At 42.8% G+C, this 19,536-nt stretch overlaps 1 protein-coding gene across 1 annotated transcript in view; it reads left to right on the top strand.

Moving 5' to 3' along the window:
* The window catches only part of IGFBP7 (insulin like growth factor binding protein 7), a 70,397-nt gene that overhangs the window by 49,839 nt on the left and 1,022 nt on the right, over positions 1-19,536 (top strand). The window contains exons 2-4 of the mRNA XM_054566787.1: positions 8,680-8,789; positions 17,985-18,101; positions 18,708-18,834. Of these exons, the coding sequence (XP_054422762.1) occupies positions 8,680-8,789; positions 17,985-18,101; positions 18,708-18,834 (354 nt within the window). The remainder of the gene's footprint in view (positions 1-8,679; positions 8,790-17,984; positions 18,102-18,707; positions 18,835-19,536) is intronic.

Here is a 19,536-nt window from a genome sequence, read left to right as displayed (position 1 = left end):
ATTTTGAGACACTGCAAGATCTGCAACCATCATAGAAAGACATCTGAATACTGTGAGATCTACTACAGAAGAAAGACTCTAATACCCTCCAGGAAGATTTCCAGTATCAGAGACTGGAGCCAACACGGGGTGTCTCATTAACCCAGAGGCAACTCGGAGTTGGGAAATGTAACTTACGAACGGGATCCGTGTATGCCATCACCAGGCTGGTATCCTGACGGGAAGTTTGCTTCCAGATGGGCTGCTCCTGTAAATAAGAGGCCGGTGGCTAAGCAATGCCTTAGTTGTCTACTTCTCTGCCTTAGCTGGGGTGGGGTGAGGATCTGCCCTCCAGAGAGCTGCCAGGGGGAGGAGAGCCCAAGCTGTCTTCCTTCCATACGAAGGAACCCACCTAACCAGCCAAGGCTAAAACATAAACTAGACAATGTTTACCTTAGCACGGCTGCTCCCTCCCCTCCTCTGTATCCTTTCCCCTTTCTCCATGGGGCAAAGCACCTCCACATTGCCCGGGTGATAGCTCAAATGCAGCAGATCTAAGCCCAGATACATCCTTTCCCCCTTCCCCAATCTGGTGACACCCTCAGACTGACATCCTGGCTTCTGTCTGTGGGGGGGCAGCTTTGTCTCACCCAGGCCCACTGCTTTTGACCCATTCCCCGTCTTCCCCACATCCAGTTACTGCATAGTTTTAGTTCTTCCTGAACAGCCTCTTAAGTCTGCCTCTTCCCTCTCTGTTCCATTGCTACAAACTTGATCGAGGCCCCCTAATCCCCACCCTGTCTCAGTCCTGTCACAGAGGCTTCTGAAATCGTGTCCTGAAATGTCACTTCAGCCCTGTTGCTCCTGCATCCAGAGACTCCGGAGTCTCAGCTTCTCCCCTTAACGCTGCGCTCTCCCTGAGCTCGCTCACGGTTCCCTCCTCTGCTCTCTGAAGGTGAAAACCACCCTTGACAGAAGGCCTGCTGCTGAGCTTCAGGGCCCTCTCAGGCGCCATCTGCTCTTCCCAGCCACCCCAGGCTCAAGCGATGTTTCCTCCATCCCCCCAAAAAACGGTTTGTGTCAACTCTGATCATAAGGAATTTACTTTGAAATGAAACAATAGCTAATTGTTTTATTTCAAGTAAATAGCTGGTCACATTCAAAATTAATTTCATTTCAGGGTCTTCTTCCCATGACATTTGTGTGTTTTGTGAGAATTGCCCTTCTTAGCTCCTTAAGAACCAAGTCAAAATATTTCAGATGTAAATCCATTCATCCATATTAGCCCATGTCACCCAAATAAATTTAATTAAAAATAAAAAACACATAAATAAGCAAATCCATCCATCCATAATTCTTTCTCTTCTACTTTAGTGATTTCACAAAATGTTTTATTTCAAGGTTATAATCAAATTTTCCTAAATGCTTGTTGAGTATTTACACCAGGCCAGGTACAGTGCTAATTCCTGTATCTTGTTTAATCTTTCGCATAATTTAATGACTTAGGTGCCATTACCCCATTTCAAAGATGGATAGACTGAGAGGTTAAATGATGGATGCAGTGTCACATATCTCGATGTGGTAGAGCAGAGCGCCTGCTTCTAAAGTCTGTGCTCCAAGCTCACTACAGACCACTACCTCCCCAGCATTTTGTTCTCAGTCTAAGTGTGTTGAACCTCCCGTATCCTGTCCAATGGATTATATTTGGAAAAGAGGAAGGAATTCTTACACTTCTCTTGGCAGTGTTTGGCAGGACCCCATCAAGTTTTTCATTTCCACTAAAGTGTAAATGACTAACAGTAGCTACCATGACTAAATGACTTCTCCTTAAACTAATACCCTAGAATTAAACCTAAATTATGGTGCTTAAGGTTTAGTACTTTTTTTTCCTGTTCTTGCTGTTGTCATATCTTGAGTCTGTGATATCTTGAGTCTATTCCCATATTGAGGTCCAGCTGCTACAACACCCCACCTCTGGAAGTTCCCGAAATGATTTGCCTTGGCAAGTGGCTTCACTCTTTAATTAGCCATACCGTTACTGCTTCCCCTTATTTAATATCAGGAAGTTTACACATGTTTCATCCCCTTCCCCATCTTGGACATAGTGTTTTCCTACTATTCTTTTCCCATGCCGTACTTTTGTTTGGTGCTTTTCCCTCCAGTGTGTTATCGGAATTCAATCTGCAGATTTTTGCCAAGTTGTCTGAACTCTTTATCTCCATATGTGGTACCTCAGTTCTTTCCTAAACCCTCCTTTTTTGGTATGAATGCACAAATGTTGCATGAGCTATTCCAGGACCCAGCATCATTAAGAGTCAATATGGGTGAGGTTTGCCCTGACCGGTGTGGCTCAGTGGGTTTGGCGTCATCCCACAAAGCAAAAGGTTGCTGGTTCAACTCCCAGTCAGGGCATATGCCTGGGTTGCCAGCCAGGTCCTTGATTGCGGGTGCGCAAGAGCCAACCGATCAATGTTTCTGTCACACATTGATGTTCTGTTCCTTTCTTGCTCCCTCCCTTCTCCTCTCTCTGAAGATGGATTAATAAAATTTTTAAAAAATATAAGAAGGTGGGTGTGGATTGCCCACCTACCATAACTCACGGGAGTCTTTGTACTCAGTTGTCTTAGCCATATTAATAAATACTCAGTGAGAGCTTCATGGAGGCCAAAGGTGCCTTGTGACTGTGCTCTCGGGTACATTCGTGATAGGGACGTTCACTTCCGTGCCCAAAGAGAAGCTTCTCAGACCTGCTCTGATTTCCTCTTCAGTAAAAATAGGTAAGTGGCTTGTTCAAGGTCTCTGGGCTATAAATGGCAGACGAGATTCCAGAGCCAAGTTTTCTGTCCCCAAGAGTGCTTTTTTTTTTTTCATGATAACATGGTAAGGACATCTTAGGTCATGTCTGAGGAATGTTTTATGCTCTGCAGGAGACAAGGAAATTGTTCACATACTTCTTTTATGCTATCCCCATGCTTTTTATAGGGTGATAAGTTTTAACTCTGTTTTCTTTACTACAACTTTATGAAAAAGCAGCTTGGATGAATTGCTAGTCAGATTCAAAATTTTATATCAGGGTCTTCTTCCCACGACATTTGTGTGTTTTGTGAGAACAGCCCTTCTTAGCTCCTTCAGAACCAAGTCAAAATATTCCAGATTCAAATCCATCCATCCATATTAACCAATGTCATCCCAATAAATTTAATTAAGATTAAGTAAACACATAAATAAGCAAACCCATCCATCCATAATTCTTTTTTTTTGTATAGCTTGAGTGATTTCGCAGAACATTGTTATTTCAAGGTTATAATCAAATTTTCCTAAAACAATCTGCTAGTCAGTGGGTCATTTATCTACATACAGCTGAATTAAAAGCAGCTGAGGAGGAGGACGCAGACAGGTCTAGAGCATGTACAGGAGATGTTGAACTCCTTCTAGGTACTTTTAAAGTGACACTGAATCGTTAAATTGAATTTTAGTTTTCCTTCCAAATTTACAACTTTCATCTTCCTTTCTACATCTTCATTTAGGATCTGGCTGGGTTTTTTTTCACTTCACTTTTTTTCTTTTTCCTCCTTCTCTTCTACTTTCTCTCTCCCTTCTTTTTTCCTCTTTCCTTTGAAGGAATGATTTTTAAAAAAACACCATCTGTGATGGAAGGAGGCTTGGCTTGAGGGGTGAACACACAATACAGCGTACAGATGGTGTGTTGTGGAATTACGTTCCTGAAATCTGTATAATTTTGCTAACTAAAGTCACTCCCGATAAATTCAATAAAAAGGGAAAATAATAATGATAACTAAAACAAAACAAACAGTCACCATCTAAGGTTACTAGGCAAGAGCTATAAATAAAGGATCAAGAAATGAACTTAAAGAGTTAAGAAAATCAAAAGAGATTGAATGAGAACATAAGCATGAAAGGTAAGAAGGAAAGGGAGTAGCCTGGTTTGAGGACAGTCGCCTGAGACAGAAAGACGTGGTTGGGCCGGAGGTGGGGAAAGTGCAGGGTAGACGGTCTCCACCAGCCACCAGGCAGTGCTTGGAGCAGCCTGGTTGATGCCTGGAGTTGCCCGGGGTGGGGAAGGGGAGGAGAGAGGTAGTAGCCATCAATTAATTCTATGTACAGGATGTTTGCCAAACAGATGTGTGTGAGCAACCTAAAGTCCTTACTGGAACAATGGCAAGAATAAATAAATAAGTGAACCTGTCCTGCTGTTTGTTCCCGTACATTTACATAGTCTGAGATTTACTTTAAGTAGAATCCAAACAAGTATGGTTTAGATGGCAGCATTATTGTTATCCTTGGCCTGGCCTCCAAGACTGATTTTGAGCTTTCTGCCTGAAAATGAGCTCAGAGTGAACTAAAAGGTCCCTTATTCTTATAAACAGAAATAAATTCTGGATCTGCTTTGGCGTTCTTGGAAAGGAGGCAGAGTGGAGAGAGAAGTTATTTGGTAAAGAATCATTTTGCTGAGCACTCTTCTGAGGTAGAACAGAGCCTTCAGGAATTGAGTTGCATGATAGACATGCAATTTGCAATGATTGTGTGCAGTACAATTGCTTATCATTGGAGTGTGGGGGAGGGGAGTGAAGTTTTGTTGGACCTGCCATCATCGTATTAGCCCCAAATATTTTCACCATCCTTCGCTTCCATACAAGGCTTGTCCCCTTGCTATCTCTGTGGGGCACCATTAAGTCCCTTTCTTACTTTTTCTCACCACATATCATCACTCATCTTTCTATAATGCTGCTGCTTTATGCCTTTATGAAGAATTTCTCCATTCCCTCTCCATATTCTGAAGGGATTTCCAATATCCAGGCCAGTGAGTAGCAAGGAACCAAGCCGAGTTTAGTAAGTAGATGGCCCTACGGGTATCCACACTGAACAAAGTAAACAGGAAGAATCTGAAACCTGTGGATTCTTCCAACCCAGGAAGTCAGGTTGAAGCCAGCCCAGCCTCCATCTACTCTAGAAGGTCAGTTGATCACTTGACTATAAGTCTAATCATTGACCTGGCTTTCCTTTGCAAGAGACCACGTAGCAAAAGTTAGCACTTTAGAGTGTAGATGTTGTTACTGAAGCCAACAGTTCAAGGGCATTTGAAATATCCATGGGTTTTTGTAAATGTTGTGCAACAAACTGGTGAGAATGGCCCCTCCTCATCCTCTTCCCCCATCAACTCAGCAGGCGTCAGTGCGTAATACAGATTTTTGTTGCTTGGAAATCTTGTAGAGTTCTAGGGACAGCCTAGTCACAGAATTGACAAAATCATTTATGTTTTTAGAATGGTCCAAATATTGACTCAGCTCATTAACCTCAAGTATTATATCTATTCCAAGGGCTGGGAGAGAGGAGGAGGAACCCACAGGACAATGTGTCCTAATCTTGAACCCCTGGTGATGACTCTCATTGGAAGTATTTTGAGGTTCAAATTTTTTAAAGAATTCTTGTTCCTCCTTATGTTCTATTTCCTGAAGTAAGGAGAGGCCTGGGGGAAAATGGATATAATAGATGTACCCTCTATTCAGTGCTTCAGCTATAATACAATTTATTCTAAATTATCCTTTGGTTGTTGGCCAAGGATAGACACATAAACCAATGAAACAGAACAGAGAATCCAGAAGTAGACTCACACATGTATGGTTAAAGGATTTACCACAAATCGCTGTTATGATTCAGCAGGAAGAAGATGGATGGTCTTTTCAACAAATGATGCCAAGGCAATTGGATGTCCTTTGGGGGAAGTCGGTGAACTTTGACCTCTATTTCATAGCATACGCAAAAATTAATTCAAGGTAGACCACAACCTAAAATGTGAGAGGTGAAACCATAAAGCTTATAGAAGAAAACAGGAGATCCTTACGGACTTGGGTTAAGCAAAAATTTCTTCACCAGGACACAGCACTAATCATAAAAGAAATACTTGATAAATTGGACCATATTAAAACTAAGAAGACCTTAGTTTTTAAATTATGGCATGGGAAGAACCCATAACAGGTCTTGACAGAAAATCAGGCTGGAATTCCGTGTGCACTCCAGAGTCTGCCCCTAACAAAGAGCAACGGCTCCGCTACCTGTTCTGACTATGGGCAGATTGAGTGCGAGTTAAATTCAGCAGTTTGTTGCAACGCAGAGGCATTCAGACTCCTCACAGTGAAAACGCCTTATATTCCTTGTGATTTTTTTACACGTGAAAGGCAGCTTTGTTCTTGAGCCCCTGCAAATATCTGAAGACTGGTGTGTTCTTCTCAGGCAGTCCCTTGAGATCCCCTGAGCTTTGATGTCATAATGCTAAGTCCCTTTGTGGGAAGGAGGACAAAGCCACATGGGGGCCCTCAGAGAGGTGAGTGAAAGTAGTTCAAAGTCCAGCCAGATCCGGTTCTGCGGTGTCCAAGCCCCTGTGGTCCCAGGGCCCTGGAGGAAGCCTGGGACGGGGTGAGGCCCAGCGCAGCCCTGTGCGGGGTCCTGGATCGGTGCAGCCAGACTAGGAAGCATCTGAGACAGAGCCAGAAACACACATAAACACAGCAGCACCATGCTCACCACGTCCACGTTTACAACAGAAAAGCCCAAACCCCCAGCCAAGATAGAGGCTTCCTCTTTAGGCCAGTGGTGTACAGGGAAGGAAGCCCGAAATATATTTAGAGCTTTCAAAACTTTGATTGTTTTGCACATTCTTGCAAAGTAGAAAAAAATAAAAATGCCCCAGGGATTTTTTTTAAAAATCAGCTTCTAATCCTTTAGATGAGTGGGAAAAGTCTTACGTGGTAGGATCATTTCCTTTCTGTTTCAAGAAATTAATGGTGTGCTGGAAATAGCCTGTTGCAAAAGGGGACACTTCATGTCCCTTGAATGCTGATTACACCAGGAAACTTTCCAGGCCTAAAGGGGAGGTTGTCCTTTTCCCAGGACTCTGATGCAAGATGACACTATGGTTAGACAGGAGGCTGGGCGCCCCAAGGCAACGGAGAGCTGCAGTTCAGAGGGAAGACTTAGCTCATTGATTCAAGAAAGAGCGCTGAGCCTGAGGACCGAGCCTGAGGCCAGGTTTGGTTCTGGAGCAGTGCACTGTCCCACTGAGGGGAGGGGGACCCAGCCCCCCAACCCCCAGCTCCCAGCTCCCAGCTCGGGCTCCCCTCTTCTGTGGACTGCCCTGGTCCTTCTGAAGGACCCTGGTGCCTGAAACCTGGCATTCAGAATTAGCAGAAGTTAAATTCCAATTTCCACCCATTAAAAAGTAGGTATCCCTGTCTCTTCTGCTGCTGGTACCTCAGCAGGAAAGAGCAGTACGCAAGTACCGTTCTTTCAATATCTGTTGGCTTCAAAAGGGTTGCATTTCGGAGCCAGACCAGAAATCACGCCCCGAGTGTACTTGCGTCTGCTCTGGGTGATGTGTAAGGCACTGAAGTCCGGAGGCTCTACCACAGTGTCTTATCTCAGTACTGGTTGCCTCTCAGATGATTAGAACAGGGATCTGCACTTCTGTGTAGAACCAAATAGTAAATATTTTAGGCCATATAGTCTTCGCCACAGCTGCTCCACTCTGGCCATGGCCACGTTCCAATAAAACTTGATTTTATGGATACTGAAATGTGAATTTCTTAAATTTTTCACATTATGAAATATTTTTTAATTTTTTTCCTAACCCCTTAAAAATGTGAAGGCCGCTCACAAGCCACACGGAAGCAATCGGCCCACGGGCCGTAGTTTGCCAACCCCAGGACACCTTTAGTAACAGAAAGGATGCCTGCCATCGATGTTGGTGCTACAGACCTTCTTCCTGGAAGGATATGTTAGAGAAGGCCTGTTCCAGGATTGAGGGCATAGGCACGTGTCACTCTGGGCTCTCCCTAGCCGGTCCCGTACCCGTGACTCTATTCAGACGGCGCTTTGACAGCCGCCCCCACTTGCCAGTGCCCGCTGCCAGGGACCTGGACACTGCAAATCCTGCAGAAGAGCCCCCTCCTTGGGGGCACTGGTCACACAGTAGACCTGTCACTGCTTCTCCTTTACCCACTGCCCCCCAACCCCCGCAACTGATGCTGGGAAGAAAGACCCTTCCTTCCACCTTCTTCCTGGATACCCAGGCCACTTCTGTTCAGAAGTGTCTCCTTGCAGGCTCCCAGGTCACACGCACTCCATGTAGATCTCTCTGATGAAGGTCACCACCCCTGCTGTATCACCACTGACTCACCTGCCTCAGACCCTAAGCTGCTTACGGCAGGGGCTACCACATTTCCAGGGTGCTCAGCATGTTTTCATGTACCTTCGTAGATTTGTTTATTATTCAAGGAGGGGTTGTATGTTGCTGCCCCCCCTCCAAAGAAAAACGCTGGTAAACAAAAGAGAAAAACACAAACATTTTGGAACTAAAATTTTTTATTAATTGAAAAGACCCAGATAATGAAAAACAGCTGGTAAATTCAAACTCCTTTAAGCATGATCGGAGAAGAAAATCTTATAAACAATAAATTTTTCTTCCTAATTATTGTTTTTGTCTAGATGTGTGCACTCTCGAAGGATATCTTAAAATCATGCTGGTGGCGAGGGAAGCCCACCTGGTGTTTGAAATTTGCTTCAGATAATTCACTGAGGGGACAGCCTCATAAACATAATCAAGTATTTATTTCCTGTCATGCTGACTGACGTTAAAGACTGCTTAAAAAATATGTTTGGCTTTGTGCCCCCTCTTTCCTATAGGTCCTTCCATTGTGACCCCCCCCAAGGACATCTGGAATGTCACTGGTGCCAAGGTGTACTTGAGCTGTGAGGTCATCGGAATCCCAACCCCTGTCCTCATCTGGAACAAGGTCAGTGACAGAGATTTCAGGAAGACATCCTAGACTGACAGGCTCCTCTCTCACTGCCCAAGGGTGGTGATAACCTAAAACCCTCAGCCCATTCCATTGCCTGCTGCCCCTCCAAAGTGAAGCCTTAGGGCAGTTTCCCACATGCCTCCCTGTAGCGCAGCGCAAGTCCCAAACGTCGTCGCAGCGTGGAGCGTAGCTTGTCATGGGTCCGGGCAGCAACTGCCCTGTCAGGGGACTGAGTGTGTCACTGGAAGCCCGGCGCTCCCAGATCTGAGGGTTACCGTCCATCCGGGGCCAGCTGAGATGGGATCAGGGACTCTGAATCCTGCAGAGCCCAGTCTGGGGGTGGGGGGGGCGGGGGGCAGGGGGTGTCACGGATGAGGGGAATAAACATTGTCACAAACACTTCTCTGTTTGCCAGGAGAGGGGACACGTCTTCCCTCTAGTGGAGAAGCCCCCCTTGTCCCATTTTCCAAAGGCTTTTATTGAAAAGGTTATGGGTGGGGCTAGGTAACAGGAATGCACAGGTTATCTCATTACATCAGTGTGTTCATGTTCACCAAGAATGGGTGATGTTTTGAAGGAAACAAATGGCAGGAACACACCGATTTACAAGGGTCCGATTTACAAGGGTCCGAGAGGAGACTAGTAAACAAGAGAGTTGACTAAACATGAGAGCATAGTAAACACAAGAGTGCCTAAGGGTATAGAGTCAGGATCTGTGAATAATGTAAATGTCCTTCCCTGCCTGAGCTGGCTGTAGCTTCTGAGGGAAGAACAAAGCACACTTTAAAGAATTTACTTTTGGGCCTAATGTCCCTGGGAACCGCCAGATCTGGTTTAGGACTGACTCCCTTTTGTTTCGAACCTGAGCCACGTGAGGGGAGGGAGCCATCAAGAGACAAGGAGACTGCTTTCGGCTAGAATGAGGACTCTGGACATGTCCAAGCCAAGCAGAGGGGTGCAAGCCTTTTTGCCCTTTCTCTGTGTCCCTGAATTTCTTGTCTGCTCCCAATACACAATTGATATCTGGTTTAGGTTGTCATCTCAACACCAGATAACTTGCCCATAATGGATTACTGATCCTCACATGGCAAAGCAGAGACAGGAACTACACCCCTGCCAGGGGGGACAGGTTATATCTCCTCAGGGCCTGTTTTCTCCAAGGCCTCCCCGATTATTTCCAGCCTTGGGGCCCTCCAGCCTATCGGCTGGGTTACAGTTCCTGAAACCAGGCAGGGCATTCCCCAACACCTCCCTGCAATCCAGCCAGTGATTTTACAGGGAGCCTTAGGAACTAGGGAACTACAATGCTGAACACTCAGTCCCATCTTCTGAGGGTGCACGTGTGTGCATATGTGAGCATATATGTGCTTCAGTGTGTGAATGTGAGGAGTATGTGCATGCATGGGTGTGTGTTAATGTAGACGGTTAAGCATGTGAGTTAAGAGTAGTGGTTAATGCCCTGGCCAGGTCATTCTGTTGGTTGGAACACCATCCCGTGCACCACAAGGCTGCGGGTTTGATTCCCAGTCAGGGCACATACCTAGGTCATGGGTTTGGTCCTCGGTCAGGACACATATGGGAGGCAACAGATCAAAACTTGTCTCTCACATCGATATTTCTGTCTCTCTCTCTCTCCCTTCCTCTGTCTCTAAAATCAATAAACATATCCTTGGGTGAGTATTAAAAAAAAAACAACAGAATAGTGGTTAAGAATATGAGTTCCTTAGCCAGGTTGGCTGAGTTCTCTCTCAGCCAGGGTTTCATAGCCTCTGTACTGTTGACACTTTGAGGCAGATAATTCTTTACTGTGGGGGCTGCCCTGTGCCCTGTAACATGTTTAGCAGCGTCCTTGGCCTCTACTCACTAGATGCCAGTAGCACTCCCTCTCCCAAGCCATGACCATCAAACAGGACTCCAGGCGTTGCCAAATGTCCTCTGGGGGAAAATTACCCACATTGAGAACCAATACTCTAGACTTCAGTGTCCTCCTCTGGATGATGAAAGTAGCATGTAGTTCTTGTAAAGATTACCTGAAGGAAAGCAGGTAAAATCGCTTGGCTTGGCGTCAGAGATGTCGCTAGCACTGTTAGCTGCTGTTTCTGGAAATGCTTACTTTTGAGTGGCATTATCGTGTATCACTGTCTTCAGACTTGAAGGGCAGCATAGTTTCAGCATGTCTGTAGAAGGGAAAACATTTGTCAGATCGAATAATACTTAACATTTGTAACATACATTATTTTATGTTTCCCTTTTTATACATTTTGACTCATGTAAATGCTACAACAATCCTGTTGAATAAATATCATCAAGCTCGTGCTAACAAAAAGGAAATGCATTTAAGTAAAAAGGCATAACCAGTTACTTCTTTGTGGCAGGGTTACTTCCCCAGCAAGCTCTAAGACGGAAATGGTCTCTTGGTTATTTTGTTTGTTTGGTGTCTAACCAGAGGAGCAACTTCTGGAACTGTGGGAGGGATTTTGGCACCAGAACTCTTTTTGTTGCAAGTGGGAGAAATTCACTACAAATTAGCTTAGGCAAAAAAAAAAAAGCGGGGGTCGGGGTGGAGCGGTGGTGATTCCAACCTCAAGGGCAGCCCGATCCCAGTGCAATGTAGTCAAGCTCTTCCCTCTTGACACTGCTCTCAGTGTACTGGCCTTTTTTTTATTTTCCTTCTTCCACCTCAGAAAGCTTCCTCTACACTGTAGGCAATATTGTCACTGGCAGCTCCAATTTCACATTATTACCGCAGATTAATGACCCCAGAGGAAATTTCTTTCCCGTCTCTAGCTAGGGCATTGTAAAATTCCTACTGATCACTTGCCAACCTCTGGCGCCGCCATGTGGCCAGAGGACTGCCTTGCCCCCACAGGGCGCTCTACTGGGAGTGAAGTCAGGGTTTTACCAGAAAATGCGTGGGGGTGGGGCTGGGGGTGGGCAGAGACAGCACCAGCTGTACTACAACTATCCTTTACAGCTGGAATTTCTGTTAAAGGAAACAGTGAAATTTCACCTCAATAAGTTAGTTTTTAAAAGGGAGCGGGGATCCATGAAGAGCAAAAAAGCAGCCGGTGGGCATGTGCCCCTGGCCTCTGGCAAAAGCGGCTGAGGATCCTCACTGCTGATTTGGAGACTATTGGAGGGGGCCGTGCGGGGAGGGGTGAGTGGCGGAGAAGCAACATTTGCAAAGAACATCTATACAGAGCTCTGTTGCTGAGCTGTGGGGGTTACACAGTGAGAAGCCAGGGTGACCCAAGTGTCCTGGGCCTGTGACTTTACTGACGAATCTAGCCAAGAATAATTTCTTCGGCCCTTTCTCTGCCCCACCCCAGCTAACGGACACACATACCAAGGGAATAAATCTGCCTGGGGAATCTTTCCCTTTAGGCTTCTTGGATTGCTTGGGGCAGATCCCATGGGCTTCCCTGGGGCTGGTCAGCTTGGGGGTGAGGGTAAAGGAAAGGAGTTGGTGGGGGGAAGGGGGAGACAGGAAAAAATAATGTTCTACATACTGGCCAAAAACAAGCAAAACCCCAGCTGCTAGGCTCTGTTGATTTTCCTCTACCTTCACAACGTAATTTGCCCCCTTCCTGACATAAAGCAGTTTTTTTTACCCGGCACATCATGACCCATCAGTGAGTCCTGAATGTAATGTAGGGATCACAACCAGCATGTTCTTTAAAAATAAAAAAAATAGGACAGAAAATATCTTAAGGCATCGCATTTAGTAAAGGTATCACTTCGTGGAACTTTCGTATATTCCACATCACAATGCAAAATGGATTTCTTACTATGGGAAAACACTTTAAAAGTCACAACTTAAATAATTAATTAGGACGTTTGTTTTCTCACCACTTTCCTTGTAGCCAAACTATTAAGAATACATACTTACAAGTTCATACATTGTCCAACTCCCATTTAAGCACAGAACTGCTTTTCCGATATGAGTATTAGAAGCCGCGCCCCCACCCCCCTTCACCCGCTGCCGCCCCTTGTTAAACAGAGGTTCAAAGGAGATGGCAGGTCTTTCATACTCAAGGATTCCTAGCAACCCCAGAACAAACAGGACAAGCCTTCTCTCCGGGATACTGCAGGGCTACGGTCAGTACTTTCCTGACTAGTAATCTTGTGATGGTAACAAGTCCCATGATTTTCAGCAAACTCCTCATCTATGAAGATTCCAAGGGCAATATTTTTAAATGAGGAAATGAACTGAAAGCCATATTTACATAAACCGTAATAAGCCAGAGATGATGCTTACAGGAAAGGTAGAACACCCAAAATCCTTCCTTCCAAACACTTGGATGTTTCTGAGACAGAGATTCCGTATTCAGTTCTCTTGTTCTTGCCTGAACATTTCCTCAGATTTGGGCTTTCACAACTTTTAAGAACATTCTTTTTAAAAAAAAATTACAGATACATAGTAAGTTATAATAATAGTATGGAGAAACTATCCAAAGATATATAAAGAAAGAGTTCATAATCTCCCCCTACCTCCTCCTACTCCCTGAAATAACCAATGTGAACTGCCATGGTTTGTGTCTTTCATATCCGTATTTCTGTTCAAACATATACAAATAAATACCCTTTGTATGTGGAGTGAGGTGAGAATATAGTGTCCCTATTACTCTAAAACTTGTTTTTTTCTCTATAAATACTTCATGGGTATCCCTCCAGTTCTGCTTCTCAGTAAGTACATAATATTCTGAGAATGAGTGTACCATAGTCAGTAAACAGTGCTACCTTAAACGTCCAAGTACACGTATCCTGCAGATAACATTTTTTCCCCTATAAGATAGATGTTCTCAAAAGTTTCATGAACAAGTCATAAGATTTTAGTCCCATAGACATTGTCAGATTATTTTCCAAGTGGATCAGAGCAGTTCACACTTCCCAGAATGACACTGGGGTCACGTCCCTGCGTCCTCTCCAACACTGAATATTATGCCTCCTTTTAGCTTTCGTTAGAGGTAGGTGAAGGTGCCATCACATTATTGCTTTCATTTCCTGACTACATTGAGAATATTTTCATATTGGACTTTCTCTTTTATAAATTGCCTGTTCATATCATTTATCCATTTTTCTATTGGGCTTTTTCTCTTATCAGTCTGTGGCTTTTGTACATTAAAGATGTGGACACTTTCTCCTACTATAAACATTTTTTTCTAGACAATCATTTTATCTTTTATTTGTTTACAGTGGCTGGGGACCTGAAAGTTTTAACAGGCATATATTCTATTTCATCATAACTCTTCTGAAACTTTACCATAAAGGCACAACAAATATGTTCTGGGTCCCAGCCAGGTACCTTAGCTGGTAAGACAGTCATCCCTATACACTAACATTGTGACTTCGATCCCTGGTCCCCGGGTCGGGGCACACAGAAGGGTCCACTAATGAATGCGTAAATATGTGGAACAACAGATCAGTGTTTCTCTCTCCTGCCCCTCCTCCCCAACCTCCTTGTCTCACTCTCTAAAATCAATACATAAAATTTTTTAAAAATATGTTCTGGGCTGCATAAATATCCTTTAAAATTTCCATGAAATTTGGTAAACCCTTGAAATGTATTAACCTGTAGGAATCAGACTAATCCACCCTGCGTGTGTAATCATTGACACTTTAAAGTTTTTTTAATTTGAGGTGTAATTAATACATAACATTATGTTAGTTTCATGTGTACAACATGAAACATTTGTATACATTGTGAAGTCACCACACTAAATCTAGTTTATATCTGTCACTTGGGGTAGTTACAAAAAATTTTTTTCTTGTGATGAGAACTTTTAAGATCTTTCTTAGCAACTTTCAAACATGCAATACAGTATTAATTATAGTCACATTCTGTATATTACATCCCCATTACTTATTTCTAACTGGACATTTGTACCTTTTGACCCCTTTCATCCATTTCTTTACCCCCTACCCTCCATCTCTGGCAACCACCAATCTGTTCTCTGTATCTGTGAGCTTGGAAGTTATTTTGCTTTTGTTTTTATTCCTGTTTTTTAGATGCGATATATAACTGAGATCACACATTTGTCTTTCTCTGAGTTATTTCACTTAGCATAATGCCCTCAAGGTCCATCTATGTTGTTGCGAATGGCAAGATTGTCTTCTTCTTATGGCTAAATGATATTCCCTTATATATATGTGTACACCGCACTGTGTTCATCCATCCATCTGCCCACGGACGCCTCGGTCATCGCCGTGTCTGGGCTGTTACAGGCTGCCGTGAATATAAGGGTGCCGGCTGTCTTTTCAAGAGAGTGATTTCATTTCCTGCAGATCAGTACCCAGAACTGGAATTGCTGGATTATATGCTAATTCTATTTTTAATTTTTTGAGGAGCCTCCATACTGTTTTCCATGATAGCTGCATCAATTTACATTTCCACCAACAGTGCACAGTGGTTTCTTTTTCTCCACATCCTCGCCAACATTCCTTATCTCTGGTCTTTTTGATGATACCCATTCTGACTGGTATGAGATCACTCCTTATGGTTTTGATTTGCATTTCTCTGATGATTAATGACGTTGAACATCTTTTCATGTATCTGTTGGACATCTGTATGTCTTCTTTGGAAAAATGTCTGTTCAGATCTTCTGTCCACTTCTTAATCCGGTTGGTTTTGTTGTTGTTGTTGTTTTGTTTTGTTTTGTTTTGCTATTGAGTTGTATGATTTCTTTATATATTTTGGATACTAACTTCTTATCAAATACACGATTTGCAAATTCTCCCAGTTGTAGGTTGCCTTTTCATTTTGCATATGGTTTCCTTTGCTGTGCAGAAACTTTTTAGTTTGATATAGTCCCACTTGTTTATTTTTGTTTTGTCAGCTTTGCTTTGTGTCAAATCCAGAAAAATCATCTCCAAGACCAATGTCAAGAAGCTTACCACCTATGTTGTTTTCTTCAAGGAGTCTTTTGATTTCAGGCCTTACATTCATATCCTTTATTCCATTTTGAGTTAATTTTTGTGTATGGTGTAAGATAGTGGTCCAGTTTCATTCTTTTGCATGTGGCTGCCCAGTTTTGCCACCACTGTTTATGGCACTTTTCTTCTCCTTATTAATTGCTTATCTGCAGTAGTAGGGTTCAGGAACATTCTGTTGCAGCTAAAATACAAACAAGGGGCCTGAAATGACTTCCTGGTCTCCCTCTGACTCTCTCCCTGATTGGCCCTTTATGGTGAGCAGTGACTACTAGGCAGTTTTTTCTGCACTACTGATTTCTCAGGTTCAGACCTGAGGCACTTCTAGCCAATTGCATATATGTACAATCACCTTGGAAGCTACTTTTCTCTGCCTTCATCTTTTAAAACAAACAAAAAAAAAACTCCCCTTACACAAGTAAGTGGTATTTGCCATATAAAAACTCTTGACACTTTTTTCTATATTTTCTACATGGTGTATTAACTTTTTACAATATATTAAACTGAGTCCTGTTAAACATAGGTATTCATTTTCCAGTCAAAATAGTTGATAAGAACAATTTCTCTGTACATAGTAGACAAGGTCAATTGGCACCAAAAGCTTTTTACAAAGAGCTGTGTGATCTGAGGAGCAACAGCCCAGTTGCTCCGATTCAGTATTTCTATGCTGCAGTGTTTTTCTGTTTTGGTCACACATAAAACCTCTAAAGAATCCTGAATTCTTTAGGATTCTTAGGAAAGAATCTAGTAAATAAAGACCAAAGACAGTACGTTAGCCATTGAATCAAATTAATACTTACACCATTATTAGAAACGCTGTTTAAGTAACTATTTCAAAATCAGCACTATCATAAACCATTTCTGCCAACTGGGGAAACTGGAGGAGGAGGATGCTGACTAAGTATATGTTTTGTCTTACAACATTCATATGAGAAGAACACAAAGATACCCGGTTTTCCCCGTTAGTGATGATGTGGGAAAACCCTAGGGGAGAAAAGCAAAGCAGCGAAAGCCAGGCATTCCAAATGAGTCATGCTAGATACTAGGAGTCGGCCTAGGTCCTACATGGTTTTCAGAGTCCCGGCTCTGGCATCAGGAAGCAGAGAAGACAACGAAGGAGTGGTTCTGAAGCTGAGACAACAGCTTCGTAACCCCGTGTGCTGGGAGTGGGATTACATGTAGGGTAACAAACACTGATGAAGAGCGTCCAAAAAATGTATATATTATGATTGGTCCTTTTTAACTCAAGGTTTGCTAAAAAAAAAAAAAAAAAAAAGGAAAAGGAAACTACCAGTTTGAAATTGCAAATTTTTTCTAATTACAAAGATAATATCAACAATCATCAGCTTAGCTTTTCAAGAACCTGGGATGGAATAAACATCGCTTCATGTACCTTTTTATTTTAAAAAAATCATTATCACAAGTTTTAAAATATATTTATACTCTGTGACTCAATTCCATTTTGAGAAATTTATGCTAAAGGTATATGTATGGAGGGGTTACAAGTAAATTTTATTCTGTGAATTTTTGTATGTTTTCTAAAGTTTATAAAATGAGCATAGTTTGCCTTTTTAAATGAGGGGGGAAAGTTAGAAGAGTGTTTGGTATTGGCCTAAAACCAATGAAACAGTTTCTTAACCCATCCTGAATCTTATCATGAGATGCACAGAGATAGATAGGCAGCAAGTTTTGTCATAAGAGAACAATGACAGAGGCATGTATTTGACAGGCATTTTTTTGTTCTCAGGACTTTAGTAACTATTTGATGAAGCCTTAGCCCTCAGAAGGAAGGACTGGTATCGGCCCTGGACTCAAAACTGTTTTTCATTGGAGTGTGTTGCAGGAAGTGCCCTGGACCTGGGCTCCTACACAAGATCCCGAGCATCACACCTACCTAGCGCTGGGTGACACAGCTTGTCAAAGTCAGATACGTCTTGGCAGCAAGGAAAGGCTCAGCACTGAGGAGAATTTACAAGGGCATGAAGTGAATGGTGGCAACCAGTGGCAGGGGAGTATGACATGTACTCTCCAAGCATGCAGAAAAATACATTAATTTAAAACATGTAAGCTTAGAGGGAAGCTGACAGGAAGAAATGAGATCTGTATTTTTTGTAAGTATTCAGGAAAGGGGAATATAAAAATTGCTAGTTTTAATTGAAAGCTCTGATGTACCACTTGTGCAATTACAGAAATGTGGCCACTTCCAAGCTGATGATTCAGTGCAGAGAAGAGAGAGACTATCTCCCCACTTTTTTGCAGATAAAAAGGGATGATGATGGATTTCAGAGGATAGAACTCTTGCCTGGTGACCGGGACAACCTGGCCATTCAGACCCGAGGAGGCCCAGAAAAGCATGAAGTAACTGGCTGGGTGCTGGTGAGTACCAAGAGTTGGCATGGATCTTGTTGTTGGGATTAGACACAGCGGACCTGGCGAAGATGCCTGATGTATGCTGGGCTGAACGTACTTACACGGAGCTGCTGTTCAGCTTTCAGACAGAACTAAAAAAACAGCAGAGGTTTATTGGATGTTTTGGAACTGACCAACATATAAACAAGAACTACAATTTTCCTAAGAGTTCAAAGCAAAATTCTCACAGCCAACTAAGTTATCCAAGCCATTAATTACTTTTAATCAATTACTAGTAAGTTTTACTGGATCTTTGAGAGCCATGAATACTCATGGATAGTACTCCCATCAACACTCTACCATGGTTTCCCTCAAACTGATAGGTGCACCTCTCGTTTTTAACCTTTGCAATGTGACCAAAAGTCCACATTTCCACAGAGTATGAATCTCCCCAGCAGACCAAATATGGTAGCTGTTATAATTCTTCTCGCACAGGACTTGCACTATTTCTAGCAATATCCTTGCTGTGAATTCCCTGGACATCTTAGGAAACTTACAAAATAATGACTTAATTGAATCCACTAGAAAAAGAGGACAAGCAGGGAGGGACTAACGATCCTTTTTCTTTCACAGTTATCCCCTCTCAGTAAGGAAGACGCAGGAGAATATGAGTGCCATGCCTCCAATTCCCAAGGACAGGCTTCAGCATCAGCAAAAATAACAGTGGTTAATAGCTTACATGAAATACCAGTGAAAAAAGGTAGGTAATAAATCTCGCAACCACTTAAAAATGACTAGTGCTTTTGCTTAATAAAGAACAGAACCAATTTGAAATTATCAAACATAGCTCTTAATGAAATTCTGTAATGTTAGGAACCCATAGGGCATTATGTAATCAAAATGTGGAGCACATGGCCCTAAAAGTATACTTGGATGGTTGAGGGAATGCTATTATTATAACTTAGATGCTTTCACCTTATCTTATACATCAGAGACAAAAATTCAGACTTGACTGGAAAGGTTTATATTGGATTGGTCAAAAAGTTCATTTGGTTTTTTTCTGTAAAATGGCTCGGATAGTGCTTAGTTGTCTTTAACCTCATTTGAAACAATTTTGTTAGATTGCATTATGATAACTGACATATCAGCACGCATTTCTAAAAGACATCAAAATTGGTGAACTTTTGTGTAGCCATTTGCAACATTTTCGGCATATCATGCTTTATTTCAAGAAAGATAAAAATGCAACTGAAACACAAAAAAAGATTTGTGCAGTGTATGGAGAAGGTGCTGTGATTGATCGAACATGTCAAAAGTGGTTTGTGAAGTTTTGTGCTGGAGATCTCTCACTGGACGATGTTCCATGGTTAGGTAGACCAGTCGAAGTTGATAGTGATGTTAACTGAGAACAATCAATGTTATACCATGCGTGAGATAGCCAACATACTCAAAACATCCAAAT

This window comes from Pteronotus mesoamericanus, unplaced genomic scaffold (genome assembly GCF_021234165.1).
Source record: "Pteronotus mesoamericanus isolate MK-2021 breed Mesoamerican mustached bat unplaced genomic scaffold, CSHL_Meso_final contig_180, whole genome shotgun sequence".
NCBI lineage: Eukaryota > Metazoa > Chordata > Mammalia > Chiroptera > Mormoopidae > Pteronotus > Pteronotus mesoamericanus.
Note: the sequence above shows the minus strand (reverse complement) of the source record. Positions and strands in the feature narration are given on the sequence as shown.